This window comes from Heptranchias perlo, chromosome 15 (genome assembly GCF_035084215.1).
Source record: "Heptranchias perlo isolate sHepPer1 chromosome 15, sHepPer1.hap1, whole genome shotgun sequence".
NCBI lineage: Eukaryota > Metazoa > Chordata > Chondrichthyes > Hexanchiformes > Hexanchidae > Heptranchias > Heptranchias perlo.
Genome location: NC_090339.1, coordinates 55,099,844 through 55,124,284, shown reverse-complemented (window position 1 = coordinate 55,124,284; position 24,441 = coordinate 55,099,844). Strand labels below are relative to the sequence as shown.

The window sequence follows — 24,441 nt, the reverse complement described above, 5'->3', positions numbered from 1 at the left end:
TTTGTCCATGTTGTGACCATGGCTGTAATGAGCTCTGGAGCCGAGTGGTCCTGCCGGAACCCAAACTGAGCATCGGTGAGCAGGTTATTGATGAGTAAGTGCCACTTGATAGCACTGTCGACGACACCTTCCATCACTTTGCTGATGATTGAGAGTAGACTGATGGGGCGGTAACTGGCCGGATTGGATTTGTCCTGCTTTTTGTGAACAGGACATACCTGGGCAATTTTCTACATTGTCGGGTAGATGCCAGTGTTGTAGCTGTACTGGAACACTTTGACTAGGGACGCGGCTAGTTCTGGAGCACAAGTCTTCAGCACTACAGCCGGGATGTTGTCAGGGCCCATAGCCTTCGCTGTATCCAGTGCACTCACGTGGAGTGAATCGAATTTGCTGAAGACTGGCTTCTGTGATGGTGGGGATATCGGGAAGAGGCCGAGATGGATCATCCACTCGGCACTTCTGGCTGAAGATGGTTACAAACGCTTCAGCCTTGTCTTTTACACTCGTGTGCTGGACTCTGCCATCATTGAGGATGGGGACGTTTACAGAGCTGCCTCCTCCCATATCTATGATTATGGATACCAGCAAGAGTTAATAACTTCAGGAGGAGTGGAGAAACGTACCTTTTTATTTGTTGAGTTGATTGCCGTAGAAGTGGAATATACTATCGGAGAGGATGCTGAAGCCATAATTTACCCAGGCTGTTAGAGGAAGCAAAATCTGCTGCAATAAAAACACACCAGTTAGCTATGGCAATACTCTTCCACAGGTGTTCGTCTTTCTCAAAAATTAAATGATCCACATACAACTCAGAACTGCAAGTTGTTTTGTATGGATTTTGATAAAGTCTATGTCTGTATTTGATGTCTATTTTTAAACAAAGAAATTCATCATCCATGTAATTTTACATCAACGGTACTTTATATCCTTACCACAGAATGTCCTGAACGCATGCAGAACATTCTGCAAGGGGAAGGGGAACAGCCAGAAGTCGCGGTCCATGTTGGAACCAATGACATAGATAGAAAAAGGGTTCAGGTCCGACAGGCAGAGTTTCAGAAGGTAAGAAAAAGGTTGAAGAACAGGTTGAAGGTGGTAATCTCTGGATTACTCCCAGTGCCGCGTGCTAGTGAGTAAAGAAACAAGGAGATAGTGCAGGTGAATAAGTGGCTGGAGAAGTGGTACAGGAGGGAGGGCTTCAGATTCCTGGGGTATTGGGCCAGTTCTGGGGCAGAAGGGACCTGTACAAGCCAGACGGGTTGCACCTGAACAGGGCTGGGACCAATGTCCTCGCGGGGAGGTTAACTAGTGCTGAAGGGAAGGGTTTAAACTGATATGGCTGGAGGAGGGGAACTAGGACATAGCTGCAGAGGGGAGAGGCATAGAAAACTAGGAGGGACAAACAGCAACAGAATAAAGAACAGTGTAGAAAGAGTAGGAATTAGATGGCAGAAAAAAAGCAAAGCAGACTACCATGGTGTTGGAATACATGTGTGTTATTACAAGGAGTGTTACAAATAAGGTTGATGAGCGGCAGGCACAAATTGCCACATGGGATTATGATATAGTGGCTATAACGGAGATCTGGCTTAAACATGGGCAGAGATGGGAGCTAATCATTCCTGGCTACAATGTATTCAGGAGGGATAGGGAAAAAAAGGAGGGTGACAGTATTGATCAAGGATAATATTACAGTACTATAGAGTGATGATATACTAGAGGGTTCAAAGGCTGAATCTATTTGGTTAGTGTTAAGGAACAGAAAAGGAACTGTTACATTGCTGGGTGTTTACTATAGACCCCCAAATAGTGAGAAGGAGATAGAGAAGGAAATCTGTAGGCAATTTTCAGAGAAATGTAAAAATAATACAACAGTAACGGTAGGGGACTTCAATTACCCGAACATAGACGGGGGAAAAACAATGTAAAGGACACAGAGAATTCCTAAAACCTATACAAGAACATAACACAAGAAATAGGAGCAGGAGTAGGTGATACGGCCCCTCGAGCCTGCTCCACCATTCAATCAGGTCATGGCTGATCTTCAACCTCAACTCCACTTTCCTGCCCGATCCCCATATCCCTTGATTCCCCCTAGAGTCCAAAAATCTATCTATCTCAGCCTTGAATATACTCAACGACTCAGCATCCGCAGCCCTCTGGGATAGAGAATTCTAAAGAGTCACAACCCTCTGAATGAAAAAAATTCCTCCTCATCTCAGTCTTAAATGGTCAACCCCTTATCCTGTGACTATGCCCTCTAGTTCTAGACTCTCAAGCCAGGGAAAACAACCTCTCAGCATCTACTCAGTCAAGCCCCCTCAGAATCTTACATGTTTCAATGAGATCACCTCTCATTCTTCTAAACTCGAGAGTATAGGCCCATTCTACTCAACCTCTCTTCATAGGACAACCCTTTCATCTCAGAAATGAATCTAGTGAACCTTCGTTGCACCACCTCTAAGGTCCTTCCTTAGATAAGGAGGCCAAAACTGTACGCAGTACTCAAGGTGAAGTCTCACCAAAGCCCTGTTCAATTGTAGTAGGACTTCCTTACTTTTGTTCTCCAACCCCCTTGCAATAAAGTACAGGAGAACTTTCTTAAATCAGTATGTTTCTAGCCCAACGAGGGAGGAACCAGTGCTGGATCTACTTCTAGGGAATGAAGTAGGGCAAGTGGAGTGTGTTTCAGTGGGAGAACATCTGGGTAATAATGATCATAATATAATTAGATTTAAAGTAATTACGGAAAGGGACAAAGAAAAATCAACGGTGGAAATATCCAACTGGAATGAGCCAATATCAGTGATTTGAGAAGGGATCTAGCACAGGACAACTGGAAATAAAAATTGGCCAAGAAAACAGTAAATGACCAATGACAGGCCGTCAAGGCGGAGATAGTTCGGGTGCAAATCAAGCATGTTCCCATAAGGAAAGATAGGGCATCCAAAGCTACAGCTCACTGGATGACAAAGGAAAGAGAGGTTAAAATAAAACAGAAATAGGAGGTTTACGACAAATGTTGGTGAAGAACACAGTAGAAAAGCAGGCAGAATAGTGTGTGCAGGGGGAAATTGAAAAAGGATATAAGAAGGGCAAAGAGAGAATATGAGAAAAGATTAGCGGGTAACATAAGAGGTAACACAAAAATCTATTATAAACATATAAAAAGTAAAAGGATAGTTAAAGGAATGGTGGGGCTGATTGGGGACCAAAAAGGAAATCTTCTTGTAGAGGCAAAGGCATGATTGAGGTACTTAATGAGTACAAGGCATCTGTTTTCACAAAAGGGGATGACATTAATGTCACAGTAGAGGAGGAGCGAGTAGATATTGGATAGGATAAAAATAGATAGAAAGGAAGTGCTAAATAGGGTGGCATCACTCAAAGTTAACAAGTCACCCAGTCCAGATGGGATGCATCCTAGGTTACTGAGTGAAGCTAGGGTGGAGATAGCAGAAGCTCTGACCACAATCTTCCAATCCTCCTTGAATATGGGCATGGTTCTAGGGGACTGAAGGATTGCAAATGTGACACCCCTATTCAATAAAGGGGAGGGGGATAAATTTGGTAACTAGAGGCTAGTCAGTCTAACATCAGTGGTGGGAAAACTACTAGAGACCATTGTCATGGACAAAATTAATTCTTAATTGGAAAAGCATGGGTTAATAACGGACAGTCAGCACGGATTTGTTAAAGACAAATCATGTCTGACTAACCTGATTGAGTTCTTTGATAAAGTATCAGAAAGGGTTGATCAAGATAGTGCAGTAGATGTTGTACATATGGACTTTCAACAGGCATTTGATAAAGCACCACATAACAGACTTATTCAGAAAATAGAAGCATGTGGGACTAAAGGGACAATGGTAACTTGGGTACATAATAGGCTAAGGGATAGGAAGCACGGAGTAGCGGCGAATGGATGTTTTTCTGACTGGAGAGAAGTATGCAGTGGGGTCCCCCAGGGGTCGGTATTAGGACCATTGCTTTTCTTATTATACATAAATGACCTGGACTTTGGTACAGGGAGTACAATTTCGAAGTTTGAGGATGATACAAAAATGGCAACGTAATAACTAGTGTGGAGGATAATAGTAGACTTCAGGAGAACATAGACAGAGTGGTGAAATGGGCAGACACATGGCAGATGCTATTTAATGCAGATAAGTGTGATGCGATGCACTTTAGGAGGAACATGGAGAGGATATATTTTTTTTCTTCGTTCATGGAATGTGGGTGTCGCTGGTGAGGCGAGCATTTATTGCCCATCCCTAATTGCCCTTCAAGATGGTGGTGAGCCGCCTTCTTGAACTGCTGCAGTCCGTGTGGTGAAGGTTCTCCCACAGTGCTGTTAGGAAGGGAATTCCAGGATTTTGACCCACCGACGATGAAGGAACGGCGATATATTTCCAAGTCGGGATGGTGTGGGGAACGTGCAGGTGGTGTTGTTCCCATGTGCCTGCTGCTCTGGTCCTTCTAGGTGGTAGAGGTCGCGGGTTTGGGAGGTGCTGTCAAAGAAGCCTTGGCGAGTTACTGTGGTGCATCCTGTGGATGGTACACACTGCAGCCACTGTGCGCCAGTGGTGAAGGGAGTGAATGCTTAGGGTGGTGGATGGGGTGCCAATCAAGCGGGCTGCTTTGTCCAGGATGGTGTCGAGCTTCTTGAGTGTTGTTGGAGCTGCACTCATCCAGGCAAGTGGAGAGTATTCCATCACACTCCTGACCTGTGCCTTGTAGATGGCGGAAAGGCTTTGGGGAGTCAGGAGGTGAGTCACTCGCCACAGAATATCCAGCCTCTGTCCTGCTCTTGTAGCCACAGTATTTATGTGGCTGGTCCAGTTAAGTTTCTGGTCAATGGTGACCCCCAGGATGTTGATGGTGGGGGATTCAGAGATGGTAATGCCATTGAATGTCAAGGGGAGGTGGTTAGACTCTCTCTTGTTGGAGATGGTCATTGCCTGGCACGAATGTTACTTGCCACTTATCAGCCCAAGCCTGGATGTTGTCCAGATCTTGTTGCATGTGGGCACGGACTGCTTCACTATCTGAGGGGTTGCGAATGGAACTGAACACCGTGCAATCATCAGCGAACATCCCCATTTCTGACTTTATGATGGAGGGAAGGTCATTGATGAAGCAGCTGAAGATGGTTGGGCCAAGGACACTGCCCTGAGGAACTCCTGCAGCAATGTCCTGGGGCTGAGATGATTGGACTCCAACAACCACTACCATCTTCCTTTGTGCTAGGTATGACTGCTAGGTATGACTCCAGCCACTGGAGAGATTTCCCCCTGATTCCCATTGACTTCAATTTTACTGGGGCTCCTTGGTGCCACACTTGGTCAAATGCTGCCTTGATGTCGAGGGCAGTCACTCTCACCTCACCTCTGGAATTCAGCTCTTTTGTCCATGTTTGGACCAAGGCTGTAATGAGGTCTGGAGCCGAGTGGTCCTGGCGGAACCCAAACTGAGCATCGTTGAGCAGGTTATTGGTGAGTAAGTGCCACTTGATAGCACTGTCGACGACACCTTCCATCACTTTGCTGATGATTGAGAGTAGACTTATGGGGCAGTAATTGGATGGATTGGATTTGTCCTGCTTTTTGCGGACAGGACATACCCGGGCAATTCTCCACATCATCAGGTAGATGCCAGTGTTGCAACTGTACTGGAACAGCTTGGCTGGAGGCACGGCTAGTTCTGGAGCACAAGTCTTCAGCACTACGGCCGAGATGTTGTCGGCGACCATAGCCTTTGCTGTATCCAGTGCGCTTAGCCGTTTCTTGATATCACGGAGTGAATCAAATTGGCTGAAGACTGGCTTCTGTGATGATGGGGATATCGGGAGGAGGCTGAGATGGATCATCCACTCGGCACTTCTGGCTGAAGATGGTTGCAAACGCTTCAGCCTTGTCTTTTGCACTCACATGCTGGACTCCACCATCATTGATAATGGGGATGTTTACAGAGCCCCCTCCTCCCGTTAGTTGTTTAATTGTTCACCACCATTCACGACTGGACGTGGCAGGACTGCAGAGCTTTGATCTGATCCGTTGGTTGTGGAATCGCTTAGCTCTGTCTATAGCACGTTGCTTCCGCTGTTTAGCATGCATGTAGTCCTGTGTTGTAGCTTCACTAGGTCGGCACCTCACTTTTCGGTATGCCTGGTGCCGCTTCTGGCATGCTCTTCTACACTCCGCAATGAACCAGGGTTGATCCCCTGGCTTGTTGGTAATGGTAGAATGAGGAATATGCTGGGCCATGAGGTTACAGATTATGCTGGAATACAATTCTGCTGCTGCTGATGGCCCACAGTGCCTCATGGATGCCCAGTTTTGAGCTGCTAGATCTGTTCTGAATCTATCCCATTTAGCACGGTGGTAGTGCCACACAACACGTTGGACGGTGTCCTCGCTGCGAAGACGAGACTTTGACTCCACGAGGACTGTGCGGTGGTCAATCCTACCAATACTGTCATGGACAGATGCATCTGTGACAGGTAGATTGGTGAGGACGAGGTCAAGTAGGTTTATCCCTCGTGTTGGTTCGCTCACCACCTGCCGCAGGCCCAGTCTGGCAGCCAAGTCCTTCAGAGTACATTCTGTGCCCTTGCTACCCTCAGTGCTTCCTCCAAGCGGTACTCAACATGGAGGAGGACTGAGTCATCAGCTGAGGGAGGACGGTAGGTGCTAATCAGCAGGAGGTTTCCTTGCCCATGTTTGACCTGATGCCATGAGATTTCATGGGGTCCGGAGTCAATGTTGAGGACTCCCAGGGCCACTCCCTCCTGACTGTATATCACTGTTCCACCACCTCTGGTCGGTCTGTCCTGCCGGTGGGACAGGACATACTCAAGGATGGTAATGGAAGAGTCTGGGACATTGGCTGAAAGGTATGATTCTCTGAGTATGGCTATGTCAGCCTGTTGCTTGACTAGTCAGTGGGACAGCTCTCCCAATTTTGGCACAAGTCTCCAGATGTTAGTGAGGAGGACTTTGCAGGGTTGACTGGGCTTGGTTTGCCTTTGTCGTGTCCGGTGCCTAGTGGTCCAATGCCGGGTAGTCCATCCGGTTTTATTCTTATTATGACTTTCTGTAGCGAGATTGTACAACTGAGTGGCTTGCTCGGCCATTTCAGAGGGCGATTAAGAATCACATTGCTGTGGATCTGGAGTCACATATAGGCCAGACCAGGTAAGGATGGCAGGTTTCCTTCCGTAAAGGACATTCGTGAAGCAGATGGGTTTTTACTACAATTCGGTAGTTTCATGGCCACCATTACTGATAATAGTTTTTTTTATTCCAGATTTTATTTAATTAATTGAATTTAAACTCATGACTCCGGATTATTAGTCCAGGCCTCTGGATTACTAGTCCAGTAACATAACCACTATGCTACTGTACCCGACCTATGATCTAAATGGTGCTATTTTGAAGGGGTGCAAGAGCAGAGTGACCTGGGGGTACATATTTACAAATTTTTGAAGGTGGCCGGGCAAGTTGATCAGGCGGTTAAGGAGGGATATGGGATACTTGGCTTTGTAAATAGGGGCATTGAATACAAAAACAAGGAAGTCATGCTAAACCTTTACAAATCAATGGTTAGGCCTTAGCTGGAGTATTGTGTACAATTCTGGGCACCACACTTTAGGAAGGATGTCAAGGCCTTAGAGAGGGTGCAGGAATGATTTACTAGAATATTTCCAGGAATAAGGGACTTCAGTTACGTGGATAGATTGGAGAAGCTGGGATTGTTCTCCTTAGAGCAGAGAAGATTAAGGGGAGACCTAATAGAGGTATTCAAAATTATGAGGGGTTTTGATAAAGCATGTGGGGAGAAATTGTTTCCGCTGGCAAGTGGGTCGGAAACCAGAGGTCATAGGTTTAAAATAACTGCCAAAAGAACTAGAGGGGAAATTAGGAGAATTTTTTTTCACAGAGGGTTGTTAAGATCTGGAACGCACTGCCTGAAAGAGTGGTGGGAGCAGATTCCATAGGAAATTTCAAAAGGCAATTGGATATGTACTTGAAGACGACTAATTTGCAGGGTTATGGGGGGAAAAGCTAGGGTGTGGGACTAAATTGGATAGCTCTTTCAAAGAGCCAGCACAGGCACGACGGGCCAAATGACCTCCTTCTGTGCTGTAAGATTCTAATTTGTATCCCATTTCATTGGGGTACGTAATCCATACCAACACAGCATCATATACCACTCATAATTTTCTACTTTTTCCGCGGAGTGTGAACTTTCTGGGTGGGGGGGGGGGGCATGATAATAAGCAGCATGTTTCAATATAAATTATAGCGCTATGAGGTAATACCATTCAGAGGCCAGACAACACCCACAGAAAAAGGAATCATTTCCCCAGGTCATTTGCACAGACCAGCAGTGGTAGAGTCCTAGATTTGGTATTGTGCAATGAGGCGGGGTTAATTAATAATCTTGTTGTCCAGGGTCCTTTAGGGAAAAGTGACCATAACATGATAGAATTCTTCATGAAGATGGAAAGTGAAGTAGTCCAATCCGAAACTAGGGTCCTAAATCTGAACAAAGGAAACTACGAAGGATGAGGAATGAGTTGGCTATGATAGATTGGGGAGCTTCATTAAAAGGCATGATGGTGGATAGGCAATGGCTAACAATTAAGGAACGAATGCATGAATTGCAACAATTATACATTCCTTTCTGGCGCAAAAACACAAAAGGAAAAGTGGCCCAACCATGGCTAACAAAAGAAATTAAGGATAGTATTAGATCCAAGGAGGAGTCATATAAAGTTGCCAGAAAAAGTAGCAAGCCTGAGGATTGGGAGCAGTTTGGAATTCAGCAAAAAAGGACCAAGAGATTGATTAAGAGGGGAAAATTGGAGTATGAGAGTAAACTTGCAAGGAACATAAAAGCGGACTGTAAAAGCTTCTACATGTGTATAAAAAGAAAAAGATTAGTGAAGATAGTCAGAAACAGGAGAATTTATAATGGGGAACAAGGAAACGGCAGAGCAATCAAACAAATACTTTGGTTCTGTCTTCACGGAAGAAGACACAAATAACGTCCCAGAAATGCTAGGGAATCAAGAGTCTAGTGAGAAGGAGGAATTAAAGGAAATTGGTATTAGTAAAACAAGTGCTGGAGAAATTAATGGAACTGAAAGCCAATAAATCCCCAGGGCCTAATAATCTGCATCCCAGAGTATTAAAAGAGGTAGCTATGGAAATAGTGGATGCATTAATTGTCATCTTCCAAAATTCTATAGATTATGGAACAGTTCCTGTAGATTGGAGGGTGGCAAATGTAACCCCACTATTTAAAAAAGGAGGGAACTACAGACCGGTTAGCCTAACATCAGTAGTAGGGAAAATGCTACAGTCTATTATAAAGGATGTGATAACAGGACATTTAGAAAATATCAATGGGATTAGACAAAATCAACATGGATTTATGAAAGGGAAATCATGTTTGACAAATCTACTGGAGTTTTTTGAGGATGTAACTGGTAGAATAGATAAGGGAGAACCAGTGGATGAGGTGTATTTGGATTTTCAGAAGGCCTTTGATGAAGTCCCACATAAGAAGTTAGTGTGCAAAATTAAAGCACATAGGATTGATGGCAATATACTGGCATGGACTGAAAATTGGTTAACAGACAGGAAGCAGAGAGTAGGAATAAATGGGTCTTTTTCGGGGTGGCAGGCAGTGATTAGTGGGGTACCGCAGGGATCAGATCTTGGGCCCCAGATAGTCACAATATATAACAATGATTTGGATGAGGAAACCAAATGTAATATTTCCAAGTTTGCTGACGACACAAAACTAGGTGGGATCATGAGTTGTGAGGAGGATGCAAAGAGGCTTCAAGGCGATTTAGACAAGTTGAGTGGAGTGGGCCAATACATGGCAAATGCAGTATAATGTGGATAAATGTGAAGTTATCCCCTTCGGAAGGGAAAACAGAAAGGCAGAGTATTATTTAAATGGTGTTAGATTGGGAAATGTTGATGTACAAAGGGACCTGGGTGTCCTTGTACACCAGTCACTGAAAGCAAACATGGAGGTGCAGCAAGCAGTTAGGAAGGCAAATGGTATGTTGGCCTTCATTGCAAGTGGATTTGACTACAGGAGCAAGGATGTCTTACTGCAGTTATACAGGGCCTTGGTGAGACCACACCTGGAGTATTGTGTGCAGTTTTGGTCTCCTTACCTAAGAAAGGATATACCTGCCATAGAGGGAGTGCAGTGAAGGTTCACCAGACTGATTCCTGGGATGGCAGGACTGTCGTATGAGGAGAGATTGGGTCGACTCGCCTGTATTCACTAGAGTTTAGAAGAATGAGAGGGAATCTCATTGAAACTTATAAAATTCTGACAGGGCTAGACAGGCTGGATGCAGGGAGGATGTTTCCTCTGGCTGGGGGGTCCAGCACAAGGGGTCACAGTCTTAGAATACAGGGTAGGACATTTAGGACTGAGATGAAGAGAAACTTCTTCACTCAGAGGGTGGTGAACCTGTGGAATTCTCTACCACAGAAGGCTGTGGAGGCCAAGTCAATGAATATATTTAAGGAGCTAGATAGATTTCTAGACACAAAAGGCATCAAGGGGTCTGGGGAGAGAGCAGGAATATGGTATTGAGATAGAGGATCAGCCATGATCGTATTGAATGGCGGAGCAGGCGCGAAGGGCCGAATGGCCTACTCCTGCTCCGATTTTCTATGTTTCTATGTTTCTCAGTACATACAACCCACTTGTGTTTCCAAGTACTGTCAATGCATCCCTGGAGAACAAAGAGGGAATCCATGCCCTCAAAATATAAATTGGACGCAGTAAATTATTTTTTCCTTTTTCTGATGACTTTACTTTTAAAAATAATTAACAGCACACACAGAACAAATTGGATGCACATGGCAAAATAATTCTGTTCTACTAATCAAATATCTATACAGTATAGTGTCGAGTACTTTAGGATGCATTCTTATTTCAGCAAGAGCATAATAGTGCAAACTGCCCTTTTGACATAGTCAAGCACTGGAAGAGAAGACATTGCTGGTGATTGTAACATCTGTACAATCCATGCTTTGAATATAGAATCATTCAGATAACAAACTACATAATGGATTGGCAAAGGAACATGAAAATTTTACAGAAGGAGTGTTCAAGCTCTCTATCCTTGTGGGCCATTTAGATTCATACCATGAAGCCTTGCAGGTCACAAAGAAAGTCAATGTTCCAATTAATTTTCATAGATCTCAAACTTCGGATACTGAGAGATATTGGTGTTCTGATTTATTCACTAATGAGGCAGCGGTACTAAGAACAGCCCTTTACAAACCAGGCCTACATAATTCAAACATAAACCAGCGAATAGGAAATCGAAGCACAAATAGAGCAGAGTTTCGTGGGCTTGTGGGTCATATATGGCCCATGTGCTCTGGTTTGGACATCCTGTGTTCCAAGAATAAAACTAACATATAACTCTTTTTTTTTAATTTTGGTGTTGAAACCTTCCACCAGAACAACTGTTAAAAGATTTCTGCCATTACCTCAGTTGGGTTATTGGGTACAACTCATAGCCAATCCCCCTTGCCTCCCCAAAACATTTTCATGTACATGATAAATTCATTAAAAATTGATAGAATACTTCATCGTGAATTTATTAGAGAGCAACCTGAAGAGAAAGATTCTTAAAAAGGTTTTGTCCTTGGTTAGTCCCAATCTAAGATTCAATTTTGACAGCCGTTTTCAAATTTTCCAAACATTGGAACTTCAATGCACAAAACAACATCCCAATACTTGGGAGTCCCCTAATCAAAATGGAAAAGAACCGTATTTAAATTTGGAAATATTCTTCAACAAGCCATCTTTAAAGTCATTCTGCACTCCTTATTATACCCTTTTAAAAGTTGTTCTTGGTTGCTGGACAATATAGACAAAATACTAACTTTAAATAGCACTTTTCATGACCTCAAGACTTCCCAAAGTGCTTCACAGCTAATGAATTATTTTTGAAATATAGTCATTGTTGTAATACAGCAAACACAGCAGCCAATTTGCACACAGCAAAATTCCACAAACAGCACATATAGAATTACATAGAATCAAACAAGGAGATAAATGACCTAAATCTATTTTTAGTGATGCTGGTTGAGGGATAAATGTTGGCCAGGACACATGGAAAGCTCCACTGCTCTTCTTTGAATAGTGCCATGGGATCTTTAACATCCACCTGCAAGGGCAGATGGGATTTAACCTCTCATCTGAAAGGCGGCACCTCTGACATTGTAGCATTCCTTCGGAACTGCAACGAAGAGTCAGCCGAGATCATGTGCTCAAGTGTCTCAAGTAGGGCTGATCCCCAAACCTTCTGACCCACTGAGCAAGACTATCACCATATGATTTTCCTTTGCCTTGACCATACGAAACTATATAGAAAAAGAAATCGGATTAGTCGATGGAGCTCTGATGGCTCAGTGGGCAAAATGCACTGTGTGATGTGGTACTGAACCATATGGATTAGGAAGGCCTCAGACTTATCCCTGGTCTGTGGTTAGTTAGCTGAACTCTTTTAAAGTGAAGCCTCTACAATTGGCCTCAGATCACAGACACCATTTCCATTCCTGATTGCTATCCAACAAAAAGTGTGCATCTGTGAATGTCTGGTGAGGGCTGGAACATAAGGTCCTTCAATGCCAGGCTCACTGCCCAGGTTTGCATATAAAGAACAACTGCATGAATTGCTGTTGCCTTTGGAAGCATATCCCAGCATGAATCAGCATCTTCAGGAGAAAAGGGGAGAAACTTCTTTTTTAAAAATCAGAATTGATTCTAATGCAGTTCCTCGGAAGTACTGCAGTGATGCATGTTTGAGCAAAATACAACTACATTGAAAATAATGGATGACTGAGGCAAATTAAAGACATTTATTTAGTCCCTTTGTGGGTTTGTCCAATACAGCAAGATGACAAAACAAGCCTAAAACTAACAAGTCACCCCATATACAATTAAATACATTGAACACTCAGCAACAAATTCTTGTAAATGGAAATAAGGAAAAAAATCTTGTTGGCAAACTAGAAAAATCTTCCTCTGAAATTATGAAAATTAGTTTGTGCGTCACTGATTTGATTTCAGAAGCAATAGAGTCCTGTTATAAACAGCAGTGTGTGCCACCACACATGCAAGCGCACAATTGACATGTGACCTGGGAGCTGCAAAATCATTGTAAGAAGGTTTCTAACAGCTTGCAGTTCACAAAGGTAATATTTCAGAAATTACTGCAGAAACTAGATCAAAAGATCTTGGTGAAGTATCTAGTCTGGATTCATCACTTAGCCAACTGGAACCTTAACACTATATTCTGGCAATAAAATTTGTTTTGGACTGACAAAAGATTCTTTGTGTCATTCTTTGTATAAACGCAGTCGTTGCATCTCCACAGAATTTTTGCTATGCCCAATTGTTTTAGAAAAAAGGCTTAATTTACAAACTTGTACAAACACAGTTTTATCCTATCATCTTGAATAGTGTCTCCTAAATAAAATCCTGCGTAATTCACTTTTTTCCTCCTTGCGTGTCTATAGAGTTTTTCTTCATCTGCTTGTCTGAGGATGGGCATACGGTCTGCTCCCAGGCCACTGCCAACGCCAGCCTCCAGGAGCTGCCAGGGGCCACTCAAACCCGATTCGGCTTTTCAATTTTCCCTCTCCCTACTAGATATTATAGCGTGGTTTAAACCAGGAACCGAAGCATGGAGCAGAATTTAAACTAACCTGCTGCCACTCTGCATTTCTACTTTAAACATTTCTGGGCTATTCTGACAGTCCAAAAACTATTAAAAATAGAATACCTTGGAATAATCTAGACTGCTAGAAGGCAATAAACATGGAAAAACACCAGGGTAGTTTTTTTTTAAAATACATGCAAGACTTAGGAGTGCATACCCATTTCCTAGCCAAGGCTCTAAATTGGATCTTCTCAATAAGATCCAATGCGAGTCCAGGCGAGTTTCAAAATCCTGGTGAAGCACAGGAATTTGGAATATTCATTGATAGACTCAGCAGAATTAGTACATAAATCTAATATTTGTTTGCTACACTAAGACAGCATGATCAAGAGGTTCAACAAATTTACTAAAAAAAATAGCTGTTAATGACAGAACTGTTTTTGATTTCATTAGTAACAATATTATATTTACAACCAATTGTTGCATAATCATTTAAAGTAAGGTTACACGTGGTACAAGTGTCAAACATTATGATCACACTTCGAACTGAACTATTCTCTTTCTAATTATCACCATTTAGATCTTTTAACCACTCAGTTATTCAGCTCTATGCCAGTAACATCACAATGGTAATGGAGTACTCCACATGGTTTGACAAAAAATCCTTTTACAAAATTGTTTTTTTGCTCAAGTAGACCAGAATCAATGTACAAACAGAAAGTCATGCTGACTTTAATGTGGTGAGATGATCATCTCACAATGTAATTGGACTTTACAATATGCTGCTACTTCAGTGTTCATACATTATAGACCAATTCCAATCATGTGAAACTTTCACATGAAACTTACTGCAAGATCCTTTATATATTCCATAACATACTGTATACAATGTCAATCCTCTTCTACAAATTGTAAACAATTTTACAACACCAAGTTATAGTCCAACAAATTTATTTTAAATTCCACAAGCTTTCGGAGGCTTCCTCCTTCCTCAGGTGGTGTGGGTTTTTTTTCCACACCACCTGAGGAAGGAGGAAGCATCCGAAAGCTTGTGGAATTTAAAATAAATTTGTTGGACTATAACTTGGTGTTGTAAAATTGTTTACAACTCTTCTACAAAAGTACTGCTCTCTTTGAAGGAAAGATCTACACCCTCAAAACAAAGATTCCTTCCTCTACCCAGACAGTACCTAGGTCTATATTTTCCTTCCTGTACCCATATTTCTACTCCATACCCTATTCACCATGCAAGTTACTAAAAGAATTTTGGCCATAGAATATGTTTTCCTGGAAAAATGTCCCTTTTCTGAAGACTTTTCCAAAAGCTGAATTTATTAGAAAAGTAAAATTTAAAAAAGGACTTGTGACACTGTGGGTTGAACACCTCTCTTTGTGATTTCACTGAGAATTCTACACAGGTCTGCAGCACAAAACTGCCTATGATTTGACATTAATCAGTAATCAGATTCAGAAAGGCACGATATGGGTACTTGTTGAGATTGGGATTGAGACACATTGAGCAGAGTACAAGGGGTTTTACTTAGCATCTGCCCCTATAAGTGACCTGGGAGTGCCTGATTGATACTGGAAAAACAAATTTCACCAATGTAGACAATCAAGATACGCACAGATTCGGTAACCCAACAAAAATCTATTGATCTGTCTTGAAAATTTCAATTGACCCAGTATCCACAGCTTTTTGAGGGAGAGTACCAGATATCCACTACCCTGTGAAAAAGTGCTTCTGATTTTACTCCTAAATGGCCCCTTCTTCTGGATTCCCTCACCAGAGGAAATAGTTTCTCTGTATCTACCCTATTGAATCTCCATATCATTTTGAACACCTCAACCTTCTAAACTAAAGGGAATGCAAACCAAGTTTATGCAACCTGTCCTCATAATTAAATCCTTTCAGCAGTATCATTCTGGTGAATCTGCGCTGTACACCCTCCAAGGCCAATATATCCTTCCTGCAGTTCGATGCGTAACACTGAACGTAGTGCTCCAGATGGAGTCTGGCCAAGGTTCTATACAACTGAAGTAGCACTTCCTCACTTTTGTATTCCAACCCCCTTGAGATGAAGGCCAACATCCCATAAATCACAGGGGACTGCTGTCTGTTACTAATGTGCCATGACACCCAACTAAAGGAAAGATAAAACTAGAAAAAAAATGTAAGAATGCCAGCTGTTCAGATTAAAGAGAACAGAATTTGGAGTCCATTTCAAGGATACAAACAGAAATCCTAGAACATAAGTGACACTGGTACCATGTGTAACTGTTTTTCAAGAGTCCAACTTATTCAATTTTAACCTGCCCTATATAGGCGATATGATTTAAAATGTAGCTAGCAGTCTCAAAAAAGATTCTTCTGCAAAGGAGTAATACAGAAATATTCAAATTATTCAAAATGCTACCAAATGCGATAAAGTTCTTTTCTCGACCTCTTCTTCAAATCCAGTCTCTTGTCTATTCATTCTCTTCCTTGTTCCTCTTTTTAAAATGCATGAAATTTGCAGTTTTATTTTTAGATTTCTTTAAGTTCACTTCATATTCATATTTTACCTCAATATTTAAAAACATAATTTTCATGTACTTTACTTCTTTATATAGTTCTGTTTCTTTATTCCCATTATAGTCATGTACTTTTTTTCTTTAAAACAATATAATTATCTGTTTCTCAATTTCGATTTCCATCATGTTATATTGCATTTTCTTAACACATCAGCCGTGGCTCAGTAGGTAGCAATCTCACTTCTGGGTCAGAAGGTTGTGGGCTTAAGTCCCACTCCGGGGACTTGAGCACAAAATCCAGGCTGAAACTACGGTGCCATAGCGAAGGAGTGCTGCACTGTCGGAGGTCTTTTTGGATGAAACGTTAAACCGAGGCCCCGTCAGTCCTCTCAGGTAGACATTAAAGATCCCACGGCATTATTTCGAAGAGGAGCAAGGGAGTGCTCCCTTGTGTCCTGGCCAATATCTATCCCTCAACCAACATCATTAAAAAAGATTATCTGGTCAATATCACATTGCTGTTTGTGGGACCTTGCTCTGGAGAAATTGGCTGCTTCGTTTCCTATATTACAACAGCGACTTCACTTCAAAAGTATTTCATTGGCTTTAAAGCGCTTTGCAACCTCCTGAGGTGATGAAAGGCATTACATAAATGCAAGTCTTTCTTTCTTTCCATCTTTCTCTCATTACCATTTGCAAAAAGGAATGAAGATTTTAAGCAATCAGCAAGAATGGCTAAGAAAGTAAGCAATGGTGATTTAACGTCACTGGGATAGACTTTCCTTCAACAAATGCTTTTACGGTCTGTGAAATCACCCGGGGACAGATGGGACAGGACAAACCGGCCAACTTGACCTTACAACACAGCGACATAGATATAACTGATTAGTCACTTGTTCTGTGTCTCTTTAAAAAAGTGAGGGCACCAGAACATAAATCTGTCCAAATCTCAGAAATAAATCAGTAAGAATACAATACATATTCTGAAAAAGTTCAGTATGACTAACACAATAACATACAAATATAAGAGGATGAATTATACTTCCCCAAACACTGCCATTTACTAGATTTCTGTAAAGGGTTAAGAATGCATGCCTCTAATATTTCATTACTGTGAAGGCTAAATCAATTACTTAGGCATCTGATCAGGAATGTTCACTACTACATTAGCCAGGCCCAGCTGATTAGTTAATACTCTCCAGGGTGCAAGTCATGAATCTGACTTCCCAGTGATGGACAGGTCTCTAGTTCAGGGCATACTACAAATGATTAATGAGATTTGAAATCTTAATGTCGCTGTGCAGTAGTTCTGGGGAAATCACATGGGTAACATCTACTGTTAGTCTCGATGATTCTAATAGTATAAAATCATCTCTTGGGTACTGCAGCTATTGTACAATATAGAGTTGTTTGGGATTAGACTAATTCTGCAAGCCATACTATAATTTTAAACAGATTCATAATTAAGATGGCAGCTCAATTTTGCTATTGCTTATTGAAGCAGTTTGTTCTAAAGCAAAAATAAGGAGGAGCTGCTTTAGAAACTACTAGTTGCTCTTCCACAACATAGCTTACTTAAAATCACTACTATCCTTCCCAATGCATGCTCACTAAAATAAAGCACATGTTCTGAAATGTGTATTTACAGATTGCAAGCTGGAGTATCAAGTAAACCCTACAACAAAATGAACATGTGACTGTCCAAAAATACCAGGCCTGGATAGATAAGCACAACATTCAAAACTTTTGTAACCAGGACCCATCTACTCAGTTCCCATAAATAAGCTGTGTCACAATCGTACTTTTCAGGCATATGAAGGTCTCATTTCCTCCGCCACCCCACTTTTAGGAACATAGGAACAGAAGTAGGCCATTCAGCCCCTCGTGCCTGCTCCGTCATTTGATAAGATCATGGCTGATCTGTGATCTAACTCCATATACCTGCCTTTGGCCCATATCCCTTAATCCCTTTGGTTGCCAAAAAAGCTATCTATGCTTCTCCCAAAGGCAGTGACAGATACTGGGGTATGGTTCCACAGACACTGGTAACCCGCCAGTGGCAGTGTGTGGGACAGGAGCAGGATCACTGATATATTTTTCCCTTCCTGCACCTAGGGGAAAAGAGGCGAACTGCAGGACTGTCGTTACTCCATCTGAGATCAGTTAACTCTCCACAGGCCAGAGATCAAACCTGGAACCTTCCTGGGTTGCATGCTTCAATACCACACCATGCTGTGCATTAATGAGAATAATTCATTAAACCATTTCTGATGAACTGTGCATTTTTCCACATTGAATTTTATCTGCCACCTGTCTGCCCAATTCCCAAGTATATTCAAATCCTCCTGTAGCTTGTCCTGTTCAGCTTTGCAGTCTACCACCTTCATTAGCTTTGTACCCTCTGCAAACTTAGCCACTGTGCTTGTGACTCTTAGCTCCAGGTCATTTATAAAGATATGAAACAAAAGAGGTACCAAAACTGGCCCCTGTGAGACCTCACCAATAACATTCTCCCAGGCTGATGCCAACCCTGTACCACTGCCCTCTGTGTTCTATCGGTCGACCAATTATGTATCCATTTTAAAATATTTCCACTGATACCCGCATTCTTTATTTTCAGTACCAACCTTTCCAGAGGAACTGTATTAAAGGCTTTACTGAAATCCAGGTACACAACATCCACTGCCTTACCCCCATTAAACTCCTTTGTCGCATCCTCAAAGAAAGCCAGTAAGTTAGCTTGGCAAGATCTCCCCTTCATGACCCCCATATTGGCTATCTTTTATGATTTTATTTATATTCAGATGCTCCATGACCTTATCTTTCCACAACTTTATCCACAATGGACATCAAATTCACTGGCCAGTAGTGTCCTGGGTCATTTATGCAACCTTCTTTAAAAATAGGGAGTAACATCTGCCTTTCTCCACTCCCCAGGCACCTCTCCAGTATTCAGCAATTTCTGGAAGATACGTGCCAGAGTTCCTGCAATTTTCTCCCTTATTGCCTTAAAAATCCTCGATGCATCTTATCCGGCCCCTGAGATTTATTCACCTTAAATTTACACAGCTGTTCGGCATGAAGGAGTTGTGCAAGTGTTTGTTTTTGCCTTTTTATAAAGAAAAGCTCAGTACAAAACTAACAAGGACAATTGGAAATACACAATACATCAATCAACATCCGTAAAGAGACAGGTTATGACATTACAGGAGTGCAAGCCTTCATTAGAACATTCTGATGAAGGGTACAAACCCAAAATGTCACAACCTGCCTTTTCTCTTTAGATGTTAATTGACCTGCTGTGCATTTCCAACATACTCTGTTTTTATTTCACCTCTCCAGCATCTACAGTTTTTCCTTTTTATTTAACAAAAATATTCCTTTTGCACATTTTTTTTTCACAATTTAGAACACACTTAACTTGCAAGTTGGCCTTTACTTACAATAAACCAGTCGAAAACTGAAAATGCACAAAGACACAAATGTCACATTTTCCTTAGAATCACAGAATGTTTACAGCACGGAAGGAGAGTCCGTGCCGGCTCTCTGCAAGAGCAATCCAGCTAGTCCCACGTCCCACTCCCCCCTCCTTTCCCCGTAGCCCTGCAAATTTTTCCTCTTCAAGTAATTATCCAATTCCCTTTAGAAAGCCACGATTGAATCTGCCTCCACACGCACCCCCCCCAACCTCTGGCAGTGCATTCCAGATCATAACCACTCGCTGTGCAAAAAAGTTTTTCCTCATGTCGTCTTTTGCCAATCACCTTAAATCTATGTCCTCTGGTTCTTGACCCTTCCACCAATGGGAAGTTTCTCTATCAACTCCGTCTGGACCCTTCATGATTTTGAATACCTCTATCAAATCTCCTCTCAACCTTCTCTGCTCTAAAGAGAACAACCCCAGCTTCTCCAGTCTATCCACGAAACTGAAGTCCCTCATCCCTGGAACGATTCTAGTAAATCTCTTCTGCACCTCTCCAAGGCCTTCACATCCTTCCAAACGAGTGGTGCCCTGAACTGGACACAATACTCCAGTTGTGGCTGAACCAGTGTTTTATAAAGGTTGATCATAACTTCCCTGCTTTTGTACTCTACGCCCCTATTTATAAAGTCTAGGATCCCATATACTTTTTTAACTGCCTTCTCAACCTGTCCTGCCACCTTCAAAGATTTGGCAATCGCTCTATTCCTGCATCCCTTTTAGAATTGTACCCTTTAGTTTACATTGGGGAGTCACATGAAGTTTCAATTGAAAATCATAGAATCATAGAAGTTTACAACATGGAAACAGGCCCTTCGGCCCAACATGTCCATGTCGCCCAGTTTATACCACTAAGCTAGTCCCAATTGCCTGCACTTGGCCCATATCCCTCCATACCCATCTTACCCATGTAACTGTCCAAATGCTTTTTAAAAGACAAAATTGTACCCGCCTCTACTACTGCCTCTGGCAGCTCGTTCCAGACACTCACCACCCTTTGAGTGAAAAAATTGCCCCTCTGGACCCTTTTGTATCTCTCCTCTCTCACCTTAAATCTATGCCCCCTCGTTATAGACTCCCCTACCTTTGGGAAAAGATTTTGACTATCTACCTTATCTATGCCCCTCATTATTTTATAGACTTCTATAAGATCACCCCTTAACCTCCTACTCTCCAGGGAATAAAGTCCCAGTCTATCTAACCTCTCCCTATAAGTCAAACCATCAAGTCCCGGTAGCATCCTAGTAAATCTTTTCTGCACTCTTTCTAGTTTAATAATATCCTTTCTATAATAGGGTGACCAGAACTGTACACAGTATTCCAAGTGTGGCCTTACTAATGTCTTGTACAACTTCAACAAGACATCCCAACTCCTGTATTCAATGTTCTGACCAATGAAACCAAGCATGCCGAATGCCTTCTTCACCACCCTATCCACCTGTGACTCCACTTTCAAGGAGCTATGAACCTGTACTCCTAGATCTCTTTGTTCTATAACTCTCCCCAACGCCCTACCATTAACGGAGTAGGTCCTGGTCTGAAAATGCACATTATGGTTCAACCAATCACTCTGCTGGTTAAGGCAGTGAGTAGCTGAGCCATGCAGAGCAGAAAGGTCTAAACTTCTATCTCCAGTCAGTGTTGGGTTGCTGATCTCAGCCATGGCAATAGTAGAGATGCTATAATTGCTCTCCATGCCCCTGAATCAAAAAATGGAAAAACTGGTCATAGATCCAGTTTTTGATCACTATTCCATGATTTCTGCTGGAAACATGCATGTCTGGACATCAGGTGAAGGCAGGGTCAAATAAGCTGTGAATCCCCTCACAGTCAATCAGCCTGCCAATAATGTTTAGGATCACACATGCAGAATAAAATAAAAACAGAAATTACTGGAAACACACACATTAATTAGTATCTGTAAAGAGAAAGGCTTTGATGTTCCAGATGTGTAACCCTACATCAGAAAGATTGAAAATTAAAGATTTGAACATGTTTATTGACAGGATCTCAATTCTGCTGTTAACTTGAAATGAGCGCTCCCCTACTTAGAGAAAATACATTAGTTTAAACTAATACAACTGAAACAAAAATGAAATCATACGTGAAGTTCAAAGAAGGACGAGATGGTACATCTTGCAGTGCCCACTGTCTTTCCCAGAAAAGTCAAGAGTTTAGACTATTTTGAATAGCACTATTGGGGTAACACTGGGTACTCAGTGCCACCATTACAAAAACAGCACAATAAGTGCCCCCCTCGAGAGGTAGGCACCATTAATGCAACATGACTACAGATGGTCCATTAAAACTAAGAAATGGACGAAACAAAATAAACCTAAATCATTAATCGTGTTTTCCTCATCAATGATACAGTTAACGTCCTGTGGTGCCCACAGGTCAGGGACAGGAGTAGGCCATTCAGCCCCTCAAGCCTGTTCCGCCGCTCAATTAGATCACAGCTGATCCATATCTTAACTGAGTCTATCTGCCGTGGTTCCGTAACCCTGAATACCCTTGCTTAACAAAAATTTATCACTCTCAGTTTTGAAATTTTCAATTGACTCCTAGCGTCAACAGCTTTTTGGGAGAGATAGTTCCAGATTTTCACTACTCTTTGCATGAAGAAGTGCTTCCTAACATCACCCCTGAATGGCCTAGTTCTAATTTTAAAGTTATGCCCCTTAACAGTACCGGTGAAAGCCTCGTGATCCCTCTCCAGGACCACCCGGATGTGCACAAGGCCGCAGAAGGGAGGCAAGCAGTCAGAGAGACCTTCACCACGGATCCTACGCATCTAAGACCTATGAATGGTTTGGACCAGGCCCAGGAGCAGATATACAAGGAGGTTCCACAATCTGCTTGCCCCCTTAAGTACCGGGTGACCCAAGATCAGGAGCATTGGACAGACGTTTAACCAAAAATTGAGAACCAGCCCCTTTAAATAGTGGAAGCGGGGCTGCAATGTAGTCACTGTTGTAATGAGGGAAATGCGGCAGCCAATTTGTTCACAGCAAGCTCTCACAGTGTGATAATGGTCAGATAATCGCTTTCCTTTTAGTGACGTTGGTTGAGACTTAAATATTGGCTAGGTCAACGGAGAGAACTTCCTGTCCTTCTTCGAAATAGTGCCATGGGATTTTTACATCCACCTGAGAGGGCAGTCAGAGCCTTGGTTTAACATCTCAAAAGACAGTACCTCCAACAGTGCAGCACTCCCTCAAATACTGCACTGGAGCATCAGCCTAGATTTTGTGCTCAAGTCTCTGGAGTGAGACTTGAACCCACAACCTTCTGACACAAGAGGCAAGTGTGCTCCCACTTAGCCACGGCTAACACTCTAGGAAAGAGCATAATAACTTAAGCAAAGGAGAGGGAAGGTTGAGGGCCTGAGCTGTACTTTTTGAACACATATCCACATACTTTAAACCATCTTTTAATGTATTTCACTACAGTTACTATTGCTTCTATGGTTGCTATTTACTCTATTGAAAATAAAATCAATGCAAAAACATTCTGAAACAAAGTATTTGACAGTGACCTCTGCAAAATGATAATTCACATATGGCTCAGTAGCACTCAGAATTTAACATCGTACATCAGAATGTATGAGTGCCTTACCTTATTCGGAAGAAAAAAAAAGTAGAATTTTGCAGAAAAAAGGAAGTAAGAAAACTGTCACTTGTATTAAATACCATCAAACCCTTCCAAGTTGACATCAACGATTTGCTAAATACTCTAGTTCCAGTACATGGTTCCAAATCAATGGATTAAAGTTGTACAATCTTTCAAGGCATTATTGAAGGAGCTCCCCAAATGGCTCGGTTGGAAACTGCACAGCCTTGTGTGACATACAGCCACAAAGACCAAGGTTGATCTCTGATCCATGCTGATTTAGCTGATCTCATTTAGGGAGTGACTGGGATAGAACAATTGGCCTCAGTGCCCTTGGGCCAAGGAGGCAGAAAATGAAATTAGCCAGCTTTCCTGCTCCTGGTCGTTATCCAGTGACCCCTGCTGGAAAGTTCACGGGTGTACATGTTGGGTCAGGCAATTGATCAGACTTGGCAGTGATGCCCCCTATGATGGAACAGCCCATTTCTGGGCTCAGACAAAAAATGATTTTTTGAACGAGGTAGCAAAGGGCTACCAGTATCCATTCTATCATATCCACTATTCATCAGCACAGAAGCGATTTCATTGCTAAATCATTAAAACTTGCATGAATCACTTTTTTTTTCCCCAGAAGCCCATTATTTTAAAGACTACTTCTGAGACGAAAAACAAAATAAAGCAAAGTTGACAAAACTTGTTGGATCACACGGGTTAGAATATGCACGAATGGCAGGGCATTCATTTTGCACAAATAACTGTGCCCTTTGATGAAACTTTTTTGGTTCTAGTTAGTCAGAATGTTAGACATTTTATGACATTCTCGGAATGTCATATCAAAAAGCAGAGACTAGTGGTAACAGTTGTTTTTCAGACTGGAGGGAAGTATACAGTGGTGTTCCCCAGGGGTCAGTATTAGGACCACTGCTCTTTTTGATATATATTAATGACCTGGACTTGGGTATACAGGGCATAATTTCAAGTTTGCAGATGATACAAAACTCAAATGTAATAAACAATGAGCATAGTAATAGAGTTCAGGAGGACATAAACAGATTAGTGAACTGGGAAGACACATGGCAAATGAAATTTAACACATTTAAGTCTGAAGCGA

General features: G+C 42.1%; 1 protein-coding gene across 3 annotated transcripts in view; it reads right to left on the bottom strand.

The window, feature by feature from the left end:
• Positions 1-24,441, bottom strand: part of mtm1 (myotubularin 1) — a 103,703-nt gene that overhangs the window by 77,710 nt on the left and 1,552 nt on the right. For 2 of the 3 annotated variants that reach the window (XM_067997271.1, XM_067997273.1), the window contains exon 2: positions 627-726. In XM_067997271.1, the coding sequence (XP_067853372.1) occupies positions 627-692 (66 nt within the window). In that variant the 5' untranslated portion in view covers positions 693-726. The remainder of the gene's footprint in view (positions 1-626; positions 727-24,441) is intronic. The other variant, XM_067997272.1, reaches the window with a different exon arrangement.